Source organism: Schistocerca gregaria, chromosome 1 (assembly GCF_023897955.1).
Source record: "Schistocerca gregaria isolate iqSchGreg1 chromosome 1, iqSchGreg1.2, whole genome shotgun sequence".
In the NCBI taxonomy this organism is placed as follows: domain Eukaryota; kingdom Metazoa; phylum Arthropoda; class Insecta; order Orthoptera; family Acrididae; genus Schistocerca; species Schistocerca gregaria.
Genome location: NC_064920.1, coordinates 402601245 through 402618780, shown reverse-complemented (window position 1 = coordinate 402618780; position 17536 = coordinate 402601245). Strand labels below are relative to the sequence as shown.

Below are 17536 nucleotides of genomic sequence, written 5' to 3'. Positions count from 1 at the left end.
AGAAGTCGTTTGTTGGCAATTTTTCTCCCACAGATTCATCTATGTTTCGTTCATAACAGTGCTACCGGTAATACCGGTAAACCTACCATTCACTGCGTACGTCATTTACGTACTGTACCAAAACCACAGAATCGTAGTTTTGCAAGAGCGCAACTGTGGTAACAGCTCATATTGATGCCACACCTTTGAACTGATTGGCAAATTTTATAAGAAGCTCTTGCAATGAATGGAATACTGAAATATTTAATGTTTTTCGTTTCTATTGGTAACAACAGATCATTCTTTTTTTTTAGGTGATAGGCAAAATTTTATAGGTAATTCTGTCAGAGACAGCAAAGGACTTGGAAGAGCAGTTGAACAGAATGGACAGTGTATTGAAAGGAGGATATAAGATGAACATCAACAAAAGCAAAACGAGGATAATGGGATGTTGTCAAATTAAGTCGGGTGATGCTGAGGGGATTATATTAGGAAATGAGACACTTCAAGTTGTAAAGGAGTTTTGCTATTTTGGAGCAAAATAACTGATCATGGTCGAAATAGATAGGATATAAAATGTAGACTGGCAATGGCAAGCAAAGCGTTTCTGAAGAAGAGAAATTTGTTAACATCGAGCATAGATTTGTCAGGAAGTCGTTTCTGAAAGTATTTGGCTCTGGCTCTGAGTACTATGGGACTCAACTGCTGTGGTCATCAGTCCCCTAGAACTTAGAACTACTTAAACCTAACTAACCTAAGGACATCTCACACATCCATGCCCGAGGCAGGATTCGAACATGCGACCGTAGCAGTCGCACGGTTCCGGACTGCGCGCCTAGAACCGCGAGACCACCGCGGCCGGCTGAAAGTATTTGTATGGAGTCCAGCCATGTATGGAAGTGAAACGTGGACGATAACTAGTTTAGACAAGAAGAGAATAGAAGCTTTCGACATGTGGTGCTACAGAAAAATGCTGAAGATTAGATGGGTAGATCACATAACTAATGAGGAGGTAATGAATAGAATTGGGGAGAAGAGGAGTTTGTGGCACAACTTGAGAAGAAGAAGGGATCGGTTGGTAGGTCATGTTCTGAGGCATCAAGGGATCACAAATTTAGCGTTGGAGGGCAGCGTGGAGGGTGAAAATCGTAGTGGAAGACCAAGAGATGAATAGACTAAGCAGATTCAGAAGGATGTAGGTTGCAGTAAGTACTGGGAGATGAAGCAGCTTGCACAGGACTGAAGACCACAACAACAACAACAACAACAACAAGGCTCGTAAATTATTTAGGGCGAAGGGGCTAAAGAGCTTGAGTGCAAAATGTTGCAGTTTGCAAGACTTGTTACAACGCTCTACGCTTGGCAGCCGGAATTACTGACCTCAACTATGCTGACGGCGATGGTGAACCAGGGCGGCCTCCAGCGCCATCCGTGGCCGTCCTGGGGCTGCGCCGGCCTGTGGCGCTGCGGCTGCTGCGGCCGGCGAGCCGAGGGTGAGGGGGCGGACGAGGGCGCCAGCGCCTGCAGCTCGGGGTCGCCGGCCGCCGCCCCCGCCGCCTCCGCCACCAGCAGCGCCTCCGCGGCCGACGCCTCCATCACGCCGCCGCCGACGCCGACGCCGCACAGCACCTTCGCCTCCGCCTGCACACGAACGGCGCCACTCAGTTCGCCGCCGGCGACTCTCTGGCTGGGCGGCATCGCGCCAGCAAGTGGCTACTGCGACCGCGTTACGGCACTCTTCTGCAAGGACAGCTGAAACTGCTGCGTGCCTTCTTGCCGACACCCGAGTCACGGCCACTGTCTGTCGTAAGCAGAAATTGTGCTACACGGTCCGCATGAGGGCGAAAGTTCAGTTTCAGTCCAATGGCGTCTCAAGAGAGAAACAGGACGAGAACGAGGTACTGTGCCGTTTAGTAGAGGTAGCGTTTCAGTCGACATCATTTGAACAGCGAATACCAGCGTCGTGCCATTTTTGTCCACGACTGACGTTGGTCACTGTGTCTATTACAAATACAAAATAGTTATTAACGAAATAGACTGGGTCATTTGTTCGGCCGCAGACGACAAACTCGCAAGACTAGATGGCAGAGTCGTCCCAGTGGGCAGTACTACAGTCGCGGTTCCGGCACAGTGGGCCGCGATCCAAGTAAACAAGCGGCCGAGCAGAGCCGCGGGAAGAGCCCGGCGGGGGCGAACGCTGGCGGCCGAGTGCGCTGCGGCTGGCGGCGGACTCTGCGGAGGCCTTCCACTCGCGGTGACGTCAGCAGCCGTCAGCGGTGGGAGGGAGGGGGGGGGGGGGGGGCGGCGGCGCAACAGTTCGCGCCCGCTCAGGTGTTAAGGCCGGCCGGCCGCAGATGCTCGCTTGCGAAACAGCTTTCACCTGGCACGGCCTTCCTCAACCAAATTCGCTCCGCAGCGCCGCCTCAATAATCATTACACGCGAGCGGCTTTGCGCTCACTGATGCTCACGGACTGTTTCAGATCCCGTCATGAAGTGAAGGAAGCAAATAATGCCAAAACAACAACGTACAAAGGGCAAAACAGGCTGTAAGATTTACATGTTTGTTCATATCTGCCAAACAATTGCTCACATAAACTGATTGGTGACTATAACATATTCGTCTGTCTAGTCATTATCAGCAGTCCGTGAGTATTGCTTTGCTGATACCTGTATCAGAATATGCTATGAGTCAACATTTAGGTGTAGATAGAAGGAGATGGCTCTAGTAGAACCCTCAACGAAATATTGGCTTCTAGTATGTTCTGATAAACCCAACGGCTAAAAAAAATTGCAATAGATTCCTCTTAAAACCCATGTCGTGGACCTCACATTTCATTGTTTAGAGTCAATCGTCACTATTCGCATCGTACAGATCTCTTACCTAAATCATTCGGTTCGCAGCTCGTGGTCGTGCGGTAGCGTTCTCGCTTCCCGTACCCGGGTTCTCGGGTTCGATTCCCGGCGGGGTCAGGGATTTTATCTGCCTCGTGACGACTGGAATCTCTGAACAATACGTTGCAAGGCATCCCAGATATCAGATATGCTCAATAATGTTCATGTCTGGGGAGTTTGGTGGCCAGCGGAAGTTTTCAAGTCCAGAGATAGTTCCTGGAGCCATTCTGTAACAATTCTGAGCGTCTGGGGGTGTCCCATTGTTGTGCTGGAATTGCCCAAGTCCGTCGGAATGCACAATGGACATGAATGGATGCAGGTGATCAGATATAATGCTTACGTACGTTTTACCTGTCAGTCGTATCTACACGAATCAGGATCCCGTATCACTCCAACTGCACACGCCCAACATCATTACAGAGCCTCCACCAGCTTCAACGGTTTTGTACTACAGTCAGGGTCCAGAGATTCATGAGATTGTCTGCATACCTGTACACGACCATCTGCTCGGTACAATTTGAAACGAGACTCGTCAGATCAGGCAACATGTTTCCAGTCATCAACAGTCCAATGGCGGAGATGACGGGCTCAGGCGAGGAGTAAAGTTCTGTGTCGTGCAGTCATCAAGGGTACTCAGCTCAGAAAGCCCATATCGATGGTGTTTCGTCGAGTGGTTCGCACTCTGGCACTTGTTGATGGCTCGGCATTGAAATCTGCAGCAATTTGCGGAAGGGTTGCACTTTTGTCACGTTGAACGATTCTCTTCAGTCGTCGTTGGTTCCGTTCTTGCAGGATCTTTTTCCGGCCGCACCTGTGTATATGAGATTTGATGTTTTACCGGATTGCTGATATTCGCGGTACGTTCGTGAAAATAGTCGTACGGGGAAAATCCCCACTTCGTAGCTACCTCGGAGATGCTGTGTTCCATCGCGCTGACTATAACACCACGTTCAAACACACTTAAATCTTGATAACCTTCCATAGTAACAGCAGTAAACGATCTTACAACTGCGCGAGATACTTGTTGTCTTGCATAGCGTTGCCGACCGCAGCGTAGTATTCTGCTTGTTTACATACTTCTTCATTTGAATACGCATGCCTATACCAGTTTCTTTGGCGCTTGAGTGTACTAAGATACCAATGGTCACAGTATTTGCGCTTATACCCCTGGTATTCTGTAAATCAGGAGCAGCACAGGATCTTTAATGTTTTCTTGGGGTACGCCAGATGTCACTTGTGTTTCACTTGGCAATGGCTGCCAACTGTGATCTTTCTGGCAACAAATCACGAATCCAGTCGCACGACTGCGATCATACTACATGAGCACGTAATTTGATTACAAGCGACTTGCTAGGAAGGATGTCAGAAGCCTTCTAAGAAATCTACAAATTTGGAATCAACCTGAGGTTCCCTGTAGATAGAACTTGTCACTTCGTTGAATAAATAGCCAATTACGTTTGACAAGAATGATATTTTTTCAATCCGTACTATGTCCCAATAGATCATTTTCATTGGGGTATATGTGCATAAACCTCAGCCGTTTCGGTGACGCGTACAGCAGTACTTTTCTTTTTTTCTGAGGTAGCTTTTACTCATCCATTACTCTGACACCAATCTAGGTCACGATACATGAGGGAATCAGCCGTCAAGTACGCAGTCTGCTATCCGTTGTAGTAAGTGAAGTGGCGGTCTCAAGACGCTGCACGCAGATTCGGTAAAGGTGCCAGTCAAATCCCCTTCCGGACATATAGTTACAGATCTTCCATTGTCGTCTTAAACAGGTTAAGACTAATGCGGGGTTGGTTTCTTTGGGAACAGCACTACATATTTCCTATTCCACCACCAGGAATCCGAGATAGTGCCACGTATTTCTTCCATTCTTAGTGTTATGTATTCCAATTACCGTGCCTATAGATAGTTATGTCGTTGTTTCCAATTGACTTTGTAGATGATGCAGCAGCAGCAGACTCTAATTACACAAGTACCAGACTCGTAAAGGAGACACTAGTATCGAGTTTTTTTGAGACGGGAAATAGTTATTTTTATTAGCATACTAAAATACGGCAGCAGTAGTTTTGGCAGCTCAGTCACCGCACAAGATTCGAATATATTCCTAGGATTTTAAGAACTGGAGAGTGCCACTACATCCTGAAGATTTCTTTGGTGAGGCCATAGTTTCATCACATTTAATCCTCGATAGCATTACGGTATCATTACAATAGTAAATTAGCAATACTTACCTTATTAATACTTCAAGTTTATACTTAAACTTTATTTCTTTTCTTTGAACATCATTCGTATCTATGTCAAAGGGTGAGCTTACCGCTTGCAAAGTGTGGAATTTTTTATAGCAGTATAGGTGTCCAAAAGATTTAGAAAATATTTGTGAAACAAATTTAATAAAAAAAGTTAATTCGTTTTCTCCTCCAATACACCCCAGGAGAAGACCGGATGACCGGATTGGCGGTGTCGTTTACTAGCAATTAAATGGCTATATCCTGTTTAACAGCTTGGCTACTTCATTGCGTAAGTGACGAAGTGTATGAGAAAGAAACACACACACAAATTTGCTGTTAGTACGTACTCAAAGACTGACAGCACCATGTGCAGCTCTACAGCAATTAATGAATAATCAATTATTCAAAAACAGTCTTACTCGTATTTATTATTATACCGGTGGTATAATAATAATAATAATAAATGCGGTGAAAACTGTTTTTGAATAATTGATTAATCATACTAATCGCTGCTTCATCTCCGCAACCATGTTGTCCAAAAATTAATGAATAAGCTACGACCTAGAATAGCCGCGAAGACAGTACAGTTTTAATTTACTTTCTGATAGTTTTTGTAGTGAGCGCAATCTTGTATCATGGATATAACAGCTTAGTGGTTCATTGTATGAGAAGAAACCAAATTAGGCTGAGCTACGTTGCGCCACAAGAAATGAAAAAGTAAAATGAAAAAGTATGTGTATGGAGTTTGCTGCAAGTATCCATAACATATTAAGCGACTAACGATACACCATCTGTTGATGTACTGTAATAGAGTATGACAGTATTTCACGTAACGCTAACTGTGAGAGAACGAAATGTGCTGTGAAAATGTGAAAAATATACAAAATGTGTTGAACATTAGAGTATTAAAATGACTCCATCTTTAATTTTTAAAATAGAATAGTTGCAGTTAATAGTCAGTGTGATGGCCTGAAATAGAGTGCTTCCACATCTCTTCAGATTTACATTGTGAACACTGCCCATAGTGAGGAATTTAGCAGTATGGAAATACTTGGAACATCCGTAATATGAAAAGACACGTCAGTTACACTCACATCACAGGAATTGTATCACTGTATTACGAGATAACGAACTGTCTGCTTATAACACAAGGCTAAAGGAAAGTCTGTTGTGGAGGTAGTGCTGATCAAACGAATGCCATCAAACGTACGAAACAAAAGCCCGGCCTGATCAGTCTGTACTGAGTGTTTGTGAAAGCAATCCCGTGTATTCATTAATATGGTTGGACGGCTCATACAGCAACGAGTCAATGGCTTCTCTGATCTCATCGCTGCCTTGTGAAAAGGACATCCTGGTTTTGTGTCCCGCCTCGGGCACGGCCGTGTGTACCAATACGTCGTGTTCATTACAGCTGATGAAAAGGTGTCACGTCTATCTTGGCTAACCCAAATACGTTTTTGTCCAGAAACAAAATAAAAGACACGCCAAGCAAATTTTGTTTGGTTGGTAGGAGCACATTATTCAGCGTTATTATTAGACCTCGGATTTTAGGTAAAAACCTGTTTTGTTTTAGTACTTTCAACATTGCAGCCCAGTCAGCAATCGTGATAATCTAATATAAAAGAAACTATCAGCCTCAATTGCGGTAATGAAACCAACCTTTACCTAGGTTTCAGCCCAAGTAATTGAGCCTTCTTCAGGTGATAAACATGATTCTACAATATGTCTATGAGGGCATGGTCCAGAAATAAAACTAAAACATCCTGAATAGGAGTAGTCACATTTTAAAAATGCGGTACATAGGTGCTAAGTCACCACCAAGTCTTAAGCTCCGGCGAGCGCCTCGTCTCCATGGACGGCGTCATGGTTATTTTATTTTACAATTTATACCAAAATTGAGCATTTCAAAGCTTTGATTAATTATTGCAGTTGAGAGATGCACAAGTAAATACGTCTTTTATGACACTACGATCATGCTCGGTAGTTAACATAAAAATAAGTACAGCTATGTATTACTTGATGCAGTTTATAACTTTTATTAAAGCTGGCAGAATGAGATTTTTACTCTGCAGCGGAGTGCGCGCTGATATGAAACTTCCTCCTTTCTTTCAGGAGTGCTAGTTCTGCAAGTTTCGCAGGAGAGCTTCTGTAAAGTTTGGAAGGTAGGAGACGAGATACTGGCAGACGTAAAGCTGTGAGGAGGGGGCATGAGTCGTGCTAGGGTAGCTCAGATGGTAAAGCACTTGTCCACGAAAGGCAAAGGTCCCGAGTTCGAGTCTCGGTCAGGCACACAATTTTAATCTGGCAGGAAGTTTATTAAAGCTGTTCAACACCGCCTACATAAAATATTTCAAGAGAAATTAGACTCTTGCAGAGGAGTTGTTCTCGGGACATTAGCGAGTGGAAACGGGAAGAAGAGAAATGATAGTGGTATCCAAAATATCCTGCGCCTCAGACAGTGCAATGAGGTGACAAGTTATGGGATAACGAATGCATGGATACAGTTGACAGCAGTATCGCGTACACCAGGTGTAACAGGGCAGTGCACAGGCGGACCTGTCATTTGTACTCACATGATTGATACTAAAATGTTTCCGACTTAATCGTGGTGGCACGACAAGAATTGACAGACTTTGAACGCGGAATCGTACTTGGCGCTAGAAGAACTGGTCATACCAGTTCGAGAATCGTTAGAGAATTCAATATTGCGTGCAGTTGTCAGTGCTATCATACAAGGAATACTGAGAGAAAAACCGCAGAAATCAATGTGGGGCAAACGACGAACGTATCCCTTAGGGCAGTGTGGCCAAATTTGGCGGCAGCAGACGAGCGACGAGAGTACCTTTGCCAACAGCACATCACCTAAAGCGCCTCTCCTGGGCTCATGACCGCATCGGTTGGACCATAGACGGCTGGAGAACCGCGACTTGGTCAGATGAATCCCGATTTCAGTTAGTAAGAGCCGATGGTAGGGTTAGAATGTGGCGCAGATCCAAGAAAACCACGGACCCAAGTTGTCAGTAAGGTACTGTGCAAGCTGTTGGTGGCTCCATAATAATAGGAGCAGTGTTTACATGGCGTGGACTGAATCAAAAATGGTTCAAATGGCTCTGAGCACTATGGGACTTAACAGCTGAGGTAATCAGTCCCCCAGAACTAACTAACCTAAGGACATCACACACATCTATGCCCGAGGCAGGATTCGAACCTGCAACCGTAGCAGTCGCGCGGTTCCGGACTGCAGCGCCTAGAACCGCGTGGCCACCGCGGTCGGCTGGACTGAATCCTCTGGTCCAACTTAACCGATCATTGACTTGAAATGGTTGTGTTCGGCTCTTGGAGACCATTTTGTAGCCGTTCACGGGCTTCATGTTCCCAAACAACGATAGAATTTTTATGGATGACAAAGCACCACGTCACCGGGCCACAACCGTTCACGACTGATTTGAAGATCATTCTGGACAATTCGCGCGAATGATATGGTCACCCACACCGTCTGAGATTAAGCCCATCCGATATTTGTGGGACACAGTCGAGGGATCACTTCGGATCCTGACAGGAAATACTTCCGCAATATTGGACAGCTGTAGAGGCGGCATGGCTCGATATTCTCTGCAGGGGATTTGTTGAGTCCATGCCACGTCGAGTTGATGCACCACGCCGGGCGGAAGGAGATCCGTCACGAGATTAGAATGTGTCGCATGACTTTTGTCACCTCAGTGTAAGGTGGCTTCTAGTGTACAGATGTAAAAGTAGATTATCCAAAGTTTAGTATAACAGTGGATTTCGCTAAGGCCGAACGAGTTCTCAGTATTACCTTATTTGTAAATATTGGTGCGAGTCTGTTAGGTCACGTTCAGCGTTGGCTTCCCGTAACTTTTCATCGTTATCCTTTCTAACTTCGATTTACACTACTGACCATTAAAATTCCTACACCACTAAAATGACGTGCTACAGACGCGAACTTTAACCGACAGGAAGATGATGCTGTGATATGCAAATGATTTGCTTTCCAGAGCATTCACACAAGGTTGGCGCCGGTGGCGACACCTACAACGTGCTGACATGAGGAAAGTTTCCAACCGATTTCTCATACACAAACAGCAGTTGACCGGCGTTGCCTGGTGAAACGTTGTTGTGATGCCTCGTGTAAGCAGGAGAAATGCGTAGCATCACGTTTCCGACTTTGATTTAATTCGTATTGCAGCCTATCGCGATAGTGGTTTATCGTATTGCGACATTGCTGCTCGCGTTGGTCGAGATCCATTGACTGTTAGCAGAATATGGAATCGGTGGATTCAGGAGGGTAATACGGAACGCCGTGCTGGATACCAACGGCATCGTATCACTAGCAGTCGAGATGAAAGGCATCTTATCCGCATAGTTGTAGCGGATTGTGCAGCCACGTCTCGATCCTTGAGTCAACAGATGGAGACGTTTGAAAGACAACCATCATCTGCACGAACAGTTCGACGACGTTTCCAGCAGCATGGTCTATCAGCTCGGAGACCATGGCTGCGGTTACCCTTGACGCTGCATCACACACAGGAGCGCCTGCAATGGTGTACTCAGCGACGAACCTGGGCGCACGAATGGCAAAACGTCATTTTTTCGGATGAACACAGGTTGTGTTTACAGCATCATGATGGTCGCAACCGTGTTTGGCGACATCGCGGTGAACGCACATTGGAAGCGTGTATTTGTCGTCGCCGTACTGGCGTATCACCCGGCGTGATGGTATGGGGTGCCATTGGCTACACGTGTCGGTTTTCTCTTGCTCGCATTGACGGCACTTTGAACAGTGGACGCTATATTTAAGATCTGTTACGACCCGTGGCTCTACCCTCCATTCGATCCCTGCGAAACCCTAAATTTCAGCACGATAATGCACTACCACATGTTGCAGAACCTGTACGGGCCTTTCTGGTTACAGAAAATGTTCGACTGCTGCCCTGGCCAGCATATTCTCCAGATCTCTCACCAATTGAAAATGTCTGGTCAATGGTGGCCGAGCAACTGGCTCGTCACAATACGCCAGTCACTACTCTTGATGAACTGTGGTATCGCGTCGAAGCTGCATGGGCAGCTGTACCTGCACACGCCATCAAGCTCTGTTTGACTCAATCCCCAGGTGTATAGAGGCCGTTATTACGGCAAGCGGTGGTTGTTCTGGGTACTGATTTCTCAGGATCTATGCACCCTAACTACGTTAAAATGTAATCAGATGTCAGTTCTAGTGTAATATATTTGTCCAATGAATGCCCGTTTATCATGTGCATCTCTTCTTGGTGTAGCAATTGTAATGGCCAGTTGTGTATAAAGTATTGGGCAGTCGAACCTTAGTAGGACACGGAGCAGTGCTCTGGAGTGGGCGCTGGGGATCTTCTCTCTCTATAAATACAGAGCGGCCGGCCGCGAGCTGCGCTGTGGCAGGCGGCCAGTGGTCTGTGTTGCCGCTGACGTCGCTAGTGAGGCCAGCGAGCGCCGGCTACTGCCACGGCCGCCCACGGCTGACATCATCGCACGCGCTCGACCGCCCGCCGTGGCTGGGCCGGCGAACGCCGCTGCTCTCACTCTGCGGAAGTCGCGGCGGAACACTTTCTAGCGCTGCTCGCTATCAATAAATGGCATCGGCGCACACGTGAAAGTGATGGGACCGCCGTTGCTGAAAGCGAGCTCTGTAGCTCACGAATTCGATACCTTTGGGACACTAGAGGAGAGCCACGAATACATTACGAGCAGCTTGAAATGTTCCTTCCCGCCTCTCGGTCGGAGCTGGCGTCCGAAGATTCACTCACAGTCGCGACCAGAACCCACACACTCTTAGCAATGAAAGGCGCGCGAGACAAATTGGGCGTCGCATTATTGAGTAGACTTCCTTAGAAACGTTTGTTGACCAACCCGGATTAAGTCTCAGCACTACTACAAAGGAACCCCCGTCTCAGTAATACGTGAAGTGCATTCGCAATTACGATTGCAGTCAACCATCAGCGGTTTAAGAGAATGACCACAGTGAAAAGCTGAGCCGGGCCGGGACCCGCTTTACGCGAGCGGACGCCATGACTACTCTGCCTAGGCCGTGCGTTGTAACGCACGGTTTTCCGGGCGGGCAGGAGCGCCAGGTCCCCGGCACGAATCCGCCCGGTGAGCCGGCCAGTCTGTGGATGGTTTTTAGGCGGTTTTCCATCTGCCTCTGCGAATGTTGGCTGGTTCCTCTTATCCGCCTCAGTCACACTATGTCGGCGATTGCTCCGCAAACAAGTTCTCCACGTATGCGTACACCACCATTACTCTCCCACGCAAACATCGGGGTTGCACTCGTCTGGTGTGAGACGTTCCCTGAGGAGGGGAGGGGGGGAGGTCAAGCGGGGGGCCGAACATTGGGTTCGGTGTGGGGGCGGCGGAGGAGTGAAGTGGACTGTGGTAGTCGTCGTGGGGTTGTGGACCACTGCGGCTGCGGCGGGGACGGAGCCTTTCCGTCGTTTCTAGGTCCCCGGTTAACATGCAATACACTACAATACGCTGCCTATTAGTGCACGACTCACAATCAAACCCAGACTTCCATATGTTATCGATCATGTGTCGTAACCTGGACTCGTATGCACATTACGTAATTCTCGTCCAGAACGACAACATTTTAATTGTAACTCACTGTCTGGTATTGGCGGACACATATGATATTGCAGTGCCTGTATTGTTAAGAAGAACGGTGCTGTATTCCTTCAGACATGCATGCATCTCACATACAATATCGTATATCCACCGATACCAGGCAGCTACTTTCTATTAAAATATTCTCCCCTCGTACGGGAATTTCACAATGTGTACAAGTCAAAGTTGTGACACATGAACGAACGGCCGCTGTGGCCGAGTCATTCTAGGCGCTTCAGTCCGGAACCGCGCTGCTGCTACGGTCGCAGGTTCGAATCCTGTCTCGGACATGGATGTGTGTGATCTCTTTAGATTAGTTAGGTTTAAGTAGTTCTAAGTCTAGGGGACTGATGACCTCAGATAAAAAGTCTCATAGTGCTTAGAGCCATTTGAACCATTTGACACATCAACGACGACGTATGGAAGTTTAGGTCGGCCGTGAATCGTGCACAGATGGCGAAAACGATTGAGGCGACCGCCCTCGTAAAGCGGGAAATCCCGGTTCGGCACAAATATTCACAGTCATCATTCCGTTCTACATCTGATGGTTGTCCACATTCACAACTGCGAATACATGCCGTGTATTTCATGATTGATGTAGTAGCCGCACTGCCTGTTCCTTTGGACATGCACGCATGTCCGAGGGAACATCGCATCGTACTTCTTAACACAATATCGTATGGTCTTAATAAGCATCGCCAACCTTGCTTCGACAAATGAGGTGGGTTTGAAATCATCACTCCTTTACCGTTAATCAAAGCCTTATAGGAATCCAAGGTACCATATGAAATGATGATTTTTTTCTTTTTCTAGAGCTACAGTCATGCAAAGTTCTGTACATAACGTGTTTTTTCGCTATCTAGATTTCGGCCTTAGGCCACTTTCAGGTATTACAGTGTAAAAAATCTTCAGATGTGTGCAACACATGTCATTATCGAAAAATACATACCGTGTTACATAAACCATTTGTCCTCCTAAGGTATTGTGATATGACCTCATATGTAGTTTTCGACGATGAATTGTGTTGCACGCAACTTGGACGATTTTTGACCTTGTAACACTCGAAAATGGCGTAAGATCAAAATCTAGATAGTGAAATGAACACATTAGGCCTATATACAGTTAAATGGCAGATTTACCTTTTCGAAAATAGCATTTGAAAGATTCCGAAATTCGACCAATGAACTAGAGTAGGTCCAACGCTAACAGTTCAGATACCACCTCCAACTGGCTACCAACTACACCCACTAATAATCACCACAACAATAAAACAAGAGTGCAGTTCAAATCCTATAAGGAAGGGGATCAAATAAAAACATCATTGTCAGCTTTCCAACGACACGTAATTTATTGGATTCAATCAAACTTCTCCAAGTCTGTCTCGTCCACTAAAACACCGCTGTTCAACTACTTACTGGCACCATAACTAAACTGAGGTCTCTGCCTATAGAACGTCTTCACACTCACTAAGACTAGAAAAGTCGGACTCTCCCATTTTCCCGTACTCTCAGCAATAATCCGTCTGATCGCGATTTCTGAAATAAACCACGAAAGCAATACCTCCAACACAGAGGTACACGTAGGCTGCCGCCTGATTCGCAATTTCGCGAGTTCCAAAACTGCTCCACGAAATTATTTTAACATACAGTCAGTTTACAGAGCAGAATGTAGCCACTTAAACTATCCTTTTCCTACTTACTTCCTGTGAAGTGCTGCTTCCTGTCAACACATTCAGAAGTTTGCTTCTCAAAGGGTGCTAGGAAACACCGGCCTTCCTGCAGAAATCAATCGCCTTAGATGACTGCACCGTCGGGCCAGACCACTACCAACTTAATCGGATTAAGAGATCCCAGTCCATTGTGTCCAGGCTGGAGAACAGCCCCCTTTCTTCCGAATCAGGGAAACCGTCTCTGCAGTTCACAATAACCGTCGGTTGCCGGCCGAAAATGATACATTACAAATTGGCTGACTGCCCTGGCAATTAAAATTCGATTAAAATTCTTCTGTCGTACGCCTGACGTCCACTGCATATATAGATTATCTGTTCCAGACAGGCTGTATCAAAAATGTTCATTCGTTTCTGCTATACCTTCTACATGAATAAAGACAAACTTGGGGGCACATTTATACATAAGCATCGAAACTGAAAGTCTAGCTGGGCGCCAGAAGTAAGTTCCTGGTTCATGTGGTCGCCGGCAAGAGTCTCCCTGATGCAAGAAGCTCTCCGGCTCGCTCATTCTTTCGAGATGACGATAACAAAGGAACAAAAGGCACTTTGAGTTCGCCGTTTCAACAGATGCAGTTCATTTACAACTACAGCTACTCACCATGCAGCGGAGATGTTGAGTCGCGATAGGCACAAGAAAAAGATTCACATAATTATACCTTGCGGCATTAAGGCCTTTGTCAGCAATACACGCACACACACACCAACACACACACACACACACACACACACACACGCTGGCTGTGTGGTTTCAGTTGTCTGAGACTGCAGACGTGTGTGAAAGTTGCGTTTGCGTGAGTCTGTGTGTGCGTGTGTGTATGTGCGTCTATTGCTGACAAACGTCTTAATGGCCGAAAGCTATAATTATGTGAATCTTTTTGTTGTGCCTATCGCGACTCAACATCTCCGCTACATGGTGAGTAGCAACTTTCCTTCTCTAATATTGTTACATTCCATCCTGGATTTTCCATTGTTGGCACCAGGAGTTTCAAGACACAAATTGTTTACGTATAGGGAAATCAACGGGTCGCTCCTACGTCCTCAAGTGTCTGTCCGGTATCATATGCGGTGATATTATGTTCGTGCTGAAAATTTGCTTTTGCTACACGACGGAACACCACCGCCCTGACACCCGTTCCTCAATGAAGATACGGATATCGCAATGTGTCATTGGCAGCCAAGGTCGCCTAACTCAGAGTAAGTGACCTTTGTTGTGTTTTGTGAAAGGCTCCGTCTATGTGCCTCCCTTCCCAACAATTTAGGCTGAACTCTGACGCTGTATAGCAATGGCACTGACTGCTATAGCTCTAGACATACTTGTAAAAGTAGGCGATGAGTTTATCATGTGGATGTTTATCATATATCCCGTGGATAGTATATTAAATGTTTGCGAATAGAAATAATTACTTCAATAGCAAACGTAATTTTAAAATTTACCCAGAGTTTCTATGTACGTGCTAACAGAGGATATATCTTTGTAAAAGCGTATGGTTCTTTTGAAAACAAAAACTTAAAGGCCTGTGCGTAAGTTAAAATCCACCCCAGATTCCCGTCTTCATTTATACAGAAAATATTTTAATCTTCAGTCACATAGAAAATATATTTTCTGAAAAATTATGTACAGCTGCTTTCAATTATTTCGCCAATTAACTGCTATCATTGATATGTTACTGCCATCACCACTAAATTAAAATAGAACTGATCACTGGCTTTCACAAATGAAGTGACCCGCGAGCCACTTGTCTCGTACCGGAACCGTCATCGATTACGGTTTGCGTAGTAAGTGTACTGTGTAACAGTGTTTGTTCTTTGTCAAAATCAAGTAATAGCAAAGAAAGCGAGGCTCGCCATCCAAAATGACTCAGCTAACACGTAGGGAGACAGATTAGGAGATTGACGCCCCATTAACGAAACGATCGTTGCCGATGGAGCTCGAGTTCGTATTGGAAGCAGAATGGAATGAAATTCGACCTTGTCACTCTCTAAGGGGCCACTGCGGCACTTGCCGCAAGCTATTTAGGATAACCAAGGAAAACCAAAATTTGAAAAGCACGACGGAAATTTGAGCCGCACTCCTCGCGAATGCGAATTCAATGTTTCAATCACAGTGCCTCCTTGCTCTGTTCACCAAGCCGCTGATCGAGTTGTAAGCTAAAAGTACTTTATTGCCATGTTGTTAAAATTCTTGCCACCAGCTGCACGGTGTAAGGAAATGTGATATTCCGATTGCAGCTATTCATAACTGTATCCATGATGTAACTTTACCCATTCATCAAGAATCACGTCTGCGCTGCATTCTGTTCCACGTGGTATGATCGTTCGACAGCACTCTAGTTTACTAGTGCTGCAAATAAAGCTTTCTCTATTCAACAGATTTCACACTATCTGATTGTGTGACTGTGCAATACTTTTGCATTAGTTGGAACATCACGAGATTAGAGAACATGTTTAACAGTGGTCCATATCTGGAAAGCAGGAAGCAGAATGTTGTCCTCCATTGTCAATAGACAGGGAAGAGATTTTAAACTGACAGTGACTGTGTAAGGTGGATGGGTGGGTGGAGGGTGGAGGGGGGTTGTGTCGGGGGATAGATTCTCACACCATTCTATTCTAGAGTATTTGATTTTCTAAATATACGATGATCTGCCAGTGAACTTGATAGATGACTCAAATTTTTTTCTGTTTGAAGATGATTCAAATGTTATTGTGAAAGACGTGCGAGGTAATGTGAACGTTATAGCTAATAGGGCACTCAATAAAATTAGCATGTGGCTTTCAGGGAACGGATTAATGCTGAACTACAACAAAACGCAGTGCATACATTTTTTGATACGAATTTCTTGTAAATGAAAAATTTTACTGTCGCAAGATGGTCAAACAATGTTGGCGACCATGTAAAATTCTTAGGAATGAGGGTGGACGGAAGGGAAATATCGCGTTGAAGATCTTGTGCAGAAACTGGATGCTACTATCTTCAGTGCAAGAATGATCTCCACTGTCTCTGACACTGAAACGCAAAGGTTTGTGTTCTTACTTTAACTATGCCAAACGAGGAAACACAAAACAATCACCCGAATGGAACGGAAATCGGTAGATGCGATTGATACGTACAGATAAACAAATGATTACAATTTCAGAAAAAGTTGACTGATTTATTCATGAAAAAGAGTTTCACAAAGTAAGAAAGTCGTTGGTCCACCCCCGGCCATTATGCAAGCAATTATTTGACTTGGCATTGTCCTACAGAGTTGTTGGTTGTCCTCCTGGTGCGTTAAATCGTGAAAATCCCAGGATAGTTGGCCCATAACGCTCCAAACGTTTGCAACTGGCAAGCACAAGGACAAGCATTAGAAACTCTCACCGTGTGCGGGCGGGTATCATCTTACTGAAATGTAAGCCGACGATGGCTTTCCACGAATGGCAACAAAAAGGGACTTAGAATATCGTCGACGAACAGCTGTGCTGCAAGGGTGCTGTGAATGACAGTGAAAGCGGTCCTGCTAGGATTATGCAATCACTCTTGGTCGTTCAGCTGTGTGGCAGGCGAAAGTCAGGTTAGTATCTCATTGTTTATCGGGACGTCTTCAGACACGTCTTCTCTGGTCATCGGGGCTCAGTTCGAAGTGGGACTCATCACTGAAGACAACTCTACGCCAGTCAATAAGATCCCAGGCCAAAGGCGATGTTCAATGTGTCATTTTGTTGCCCTTCATGGCGAGCCATCCTCGTCTTAAATTTCAGCAAAACAACGGCCGCCCACAAACTTTGAGAGCTTCTTCTGCTTGTCTTCGTGGTTGCACCCCCCCTCCCCCCCCCCCAATCCAAACGGAAAATGTTTGGACCATTCTGGACAGGGCCCTCCAACCGTCTTGGGAGTTTCATGATCTGACGCGCCAACTGGACAGTATTTGACACGACATCCCTCAGGAGGATATCCAACAACCCTGTCAATCAATACCAAGCTGAATAACAGCTTCCATTACGGCCAGAGGTGGACCAGTGCTTATTGATATGCTCAATTTGGAAGCTCTTTCTCTTGGATAACTCAAC

General features: G+C 45.8%; 1 protein-coding gene across 2 annotated transcripts in view; it reads right to left on the bottom strand.

The window, feature by feature from the left end:
* LOC126349289 (protein rhomboid-like) overlaps positions 1 to 17536 on the bottom strand; it is a 394878-nt gene that overhangs the window by 173551 nt on the left and 203791 nt on the right. Inside the window, exon 2 of one of the 2 annotated variants that reach the window (XM_050002419.1) lies at positions 1360 to 1620. In XM_050002419.1, the coding sequence (XP_049858376.1) occupies positions 1360 to 1575 (216 nt within the window). In that variant the 5' untranslated portion in view covers positions 1576 to 1620. Of the gene's footprint in view, positions 1 to 1359; positions 2192 to 17536 lie in introns of those variants that run through there. The other variant, XM_050002418.1, reaches the window with a different exon arrangement.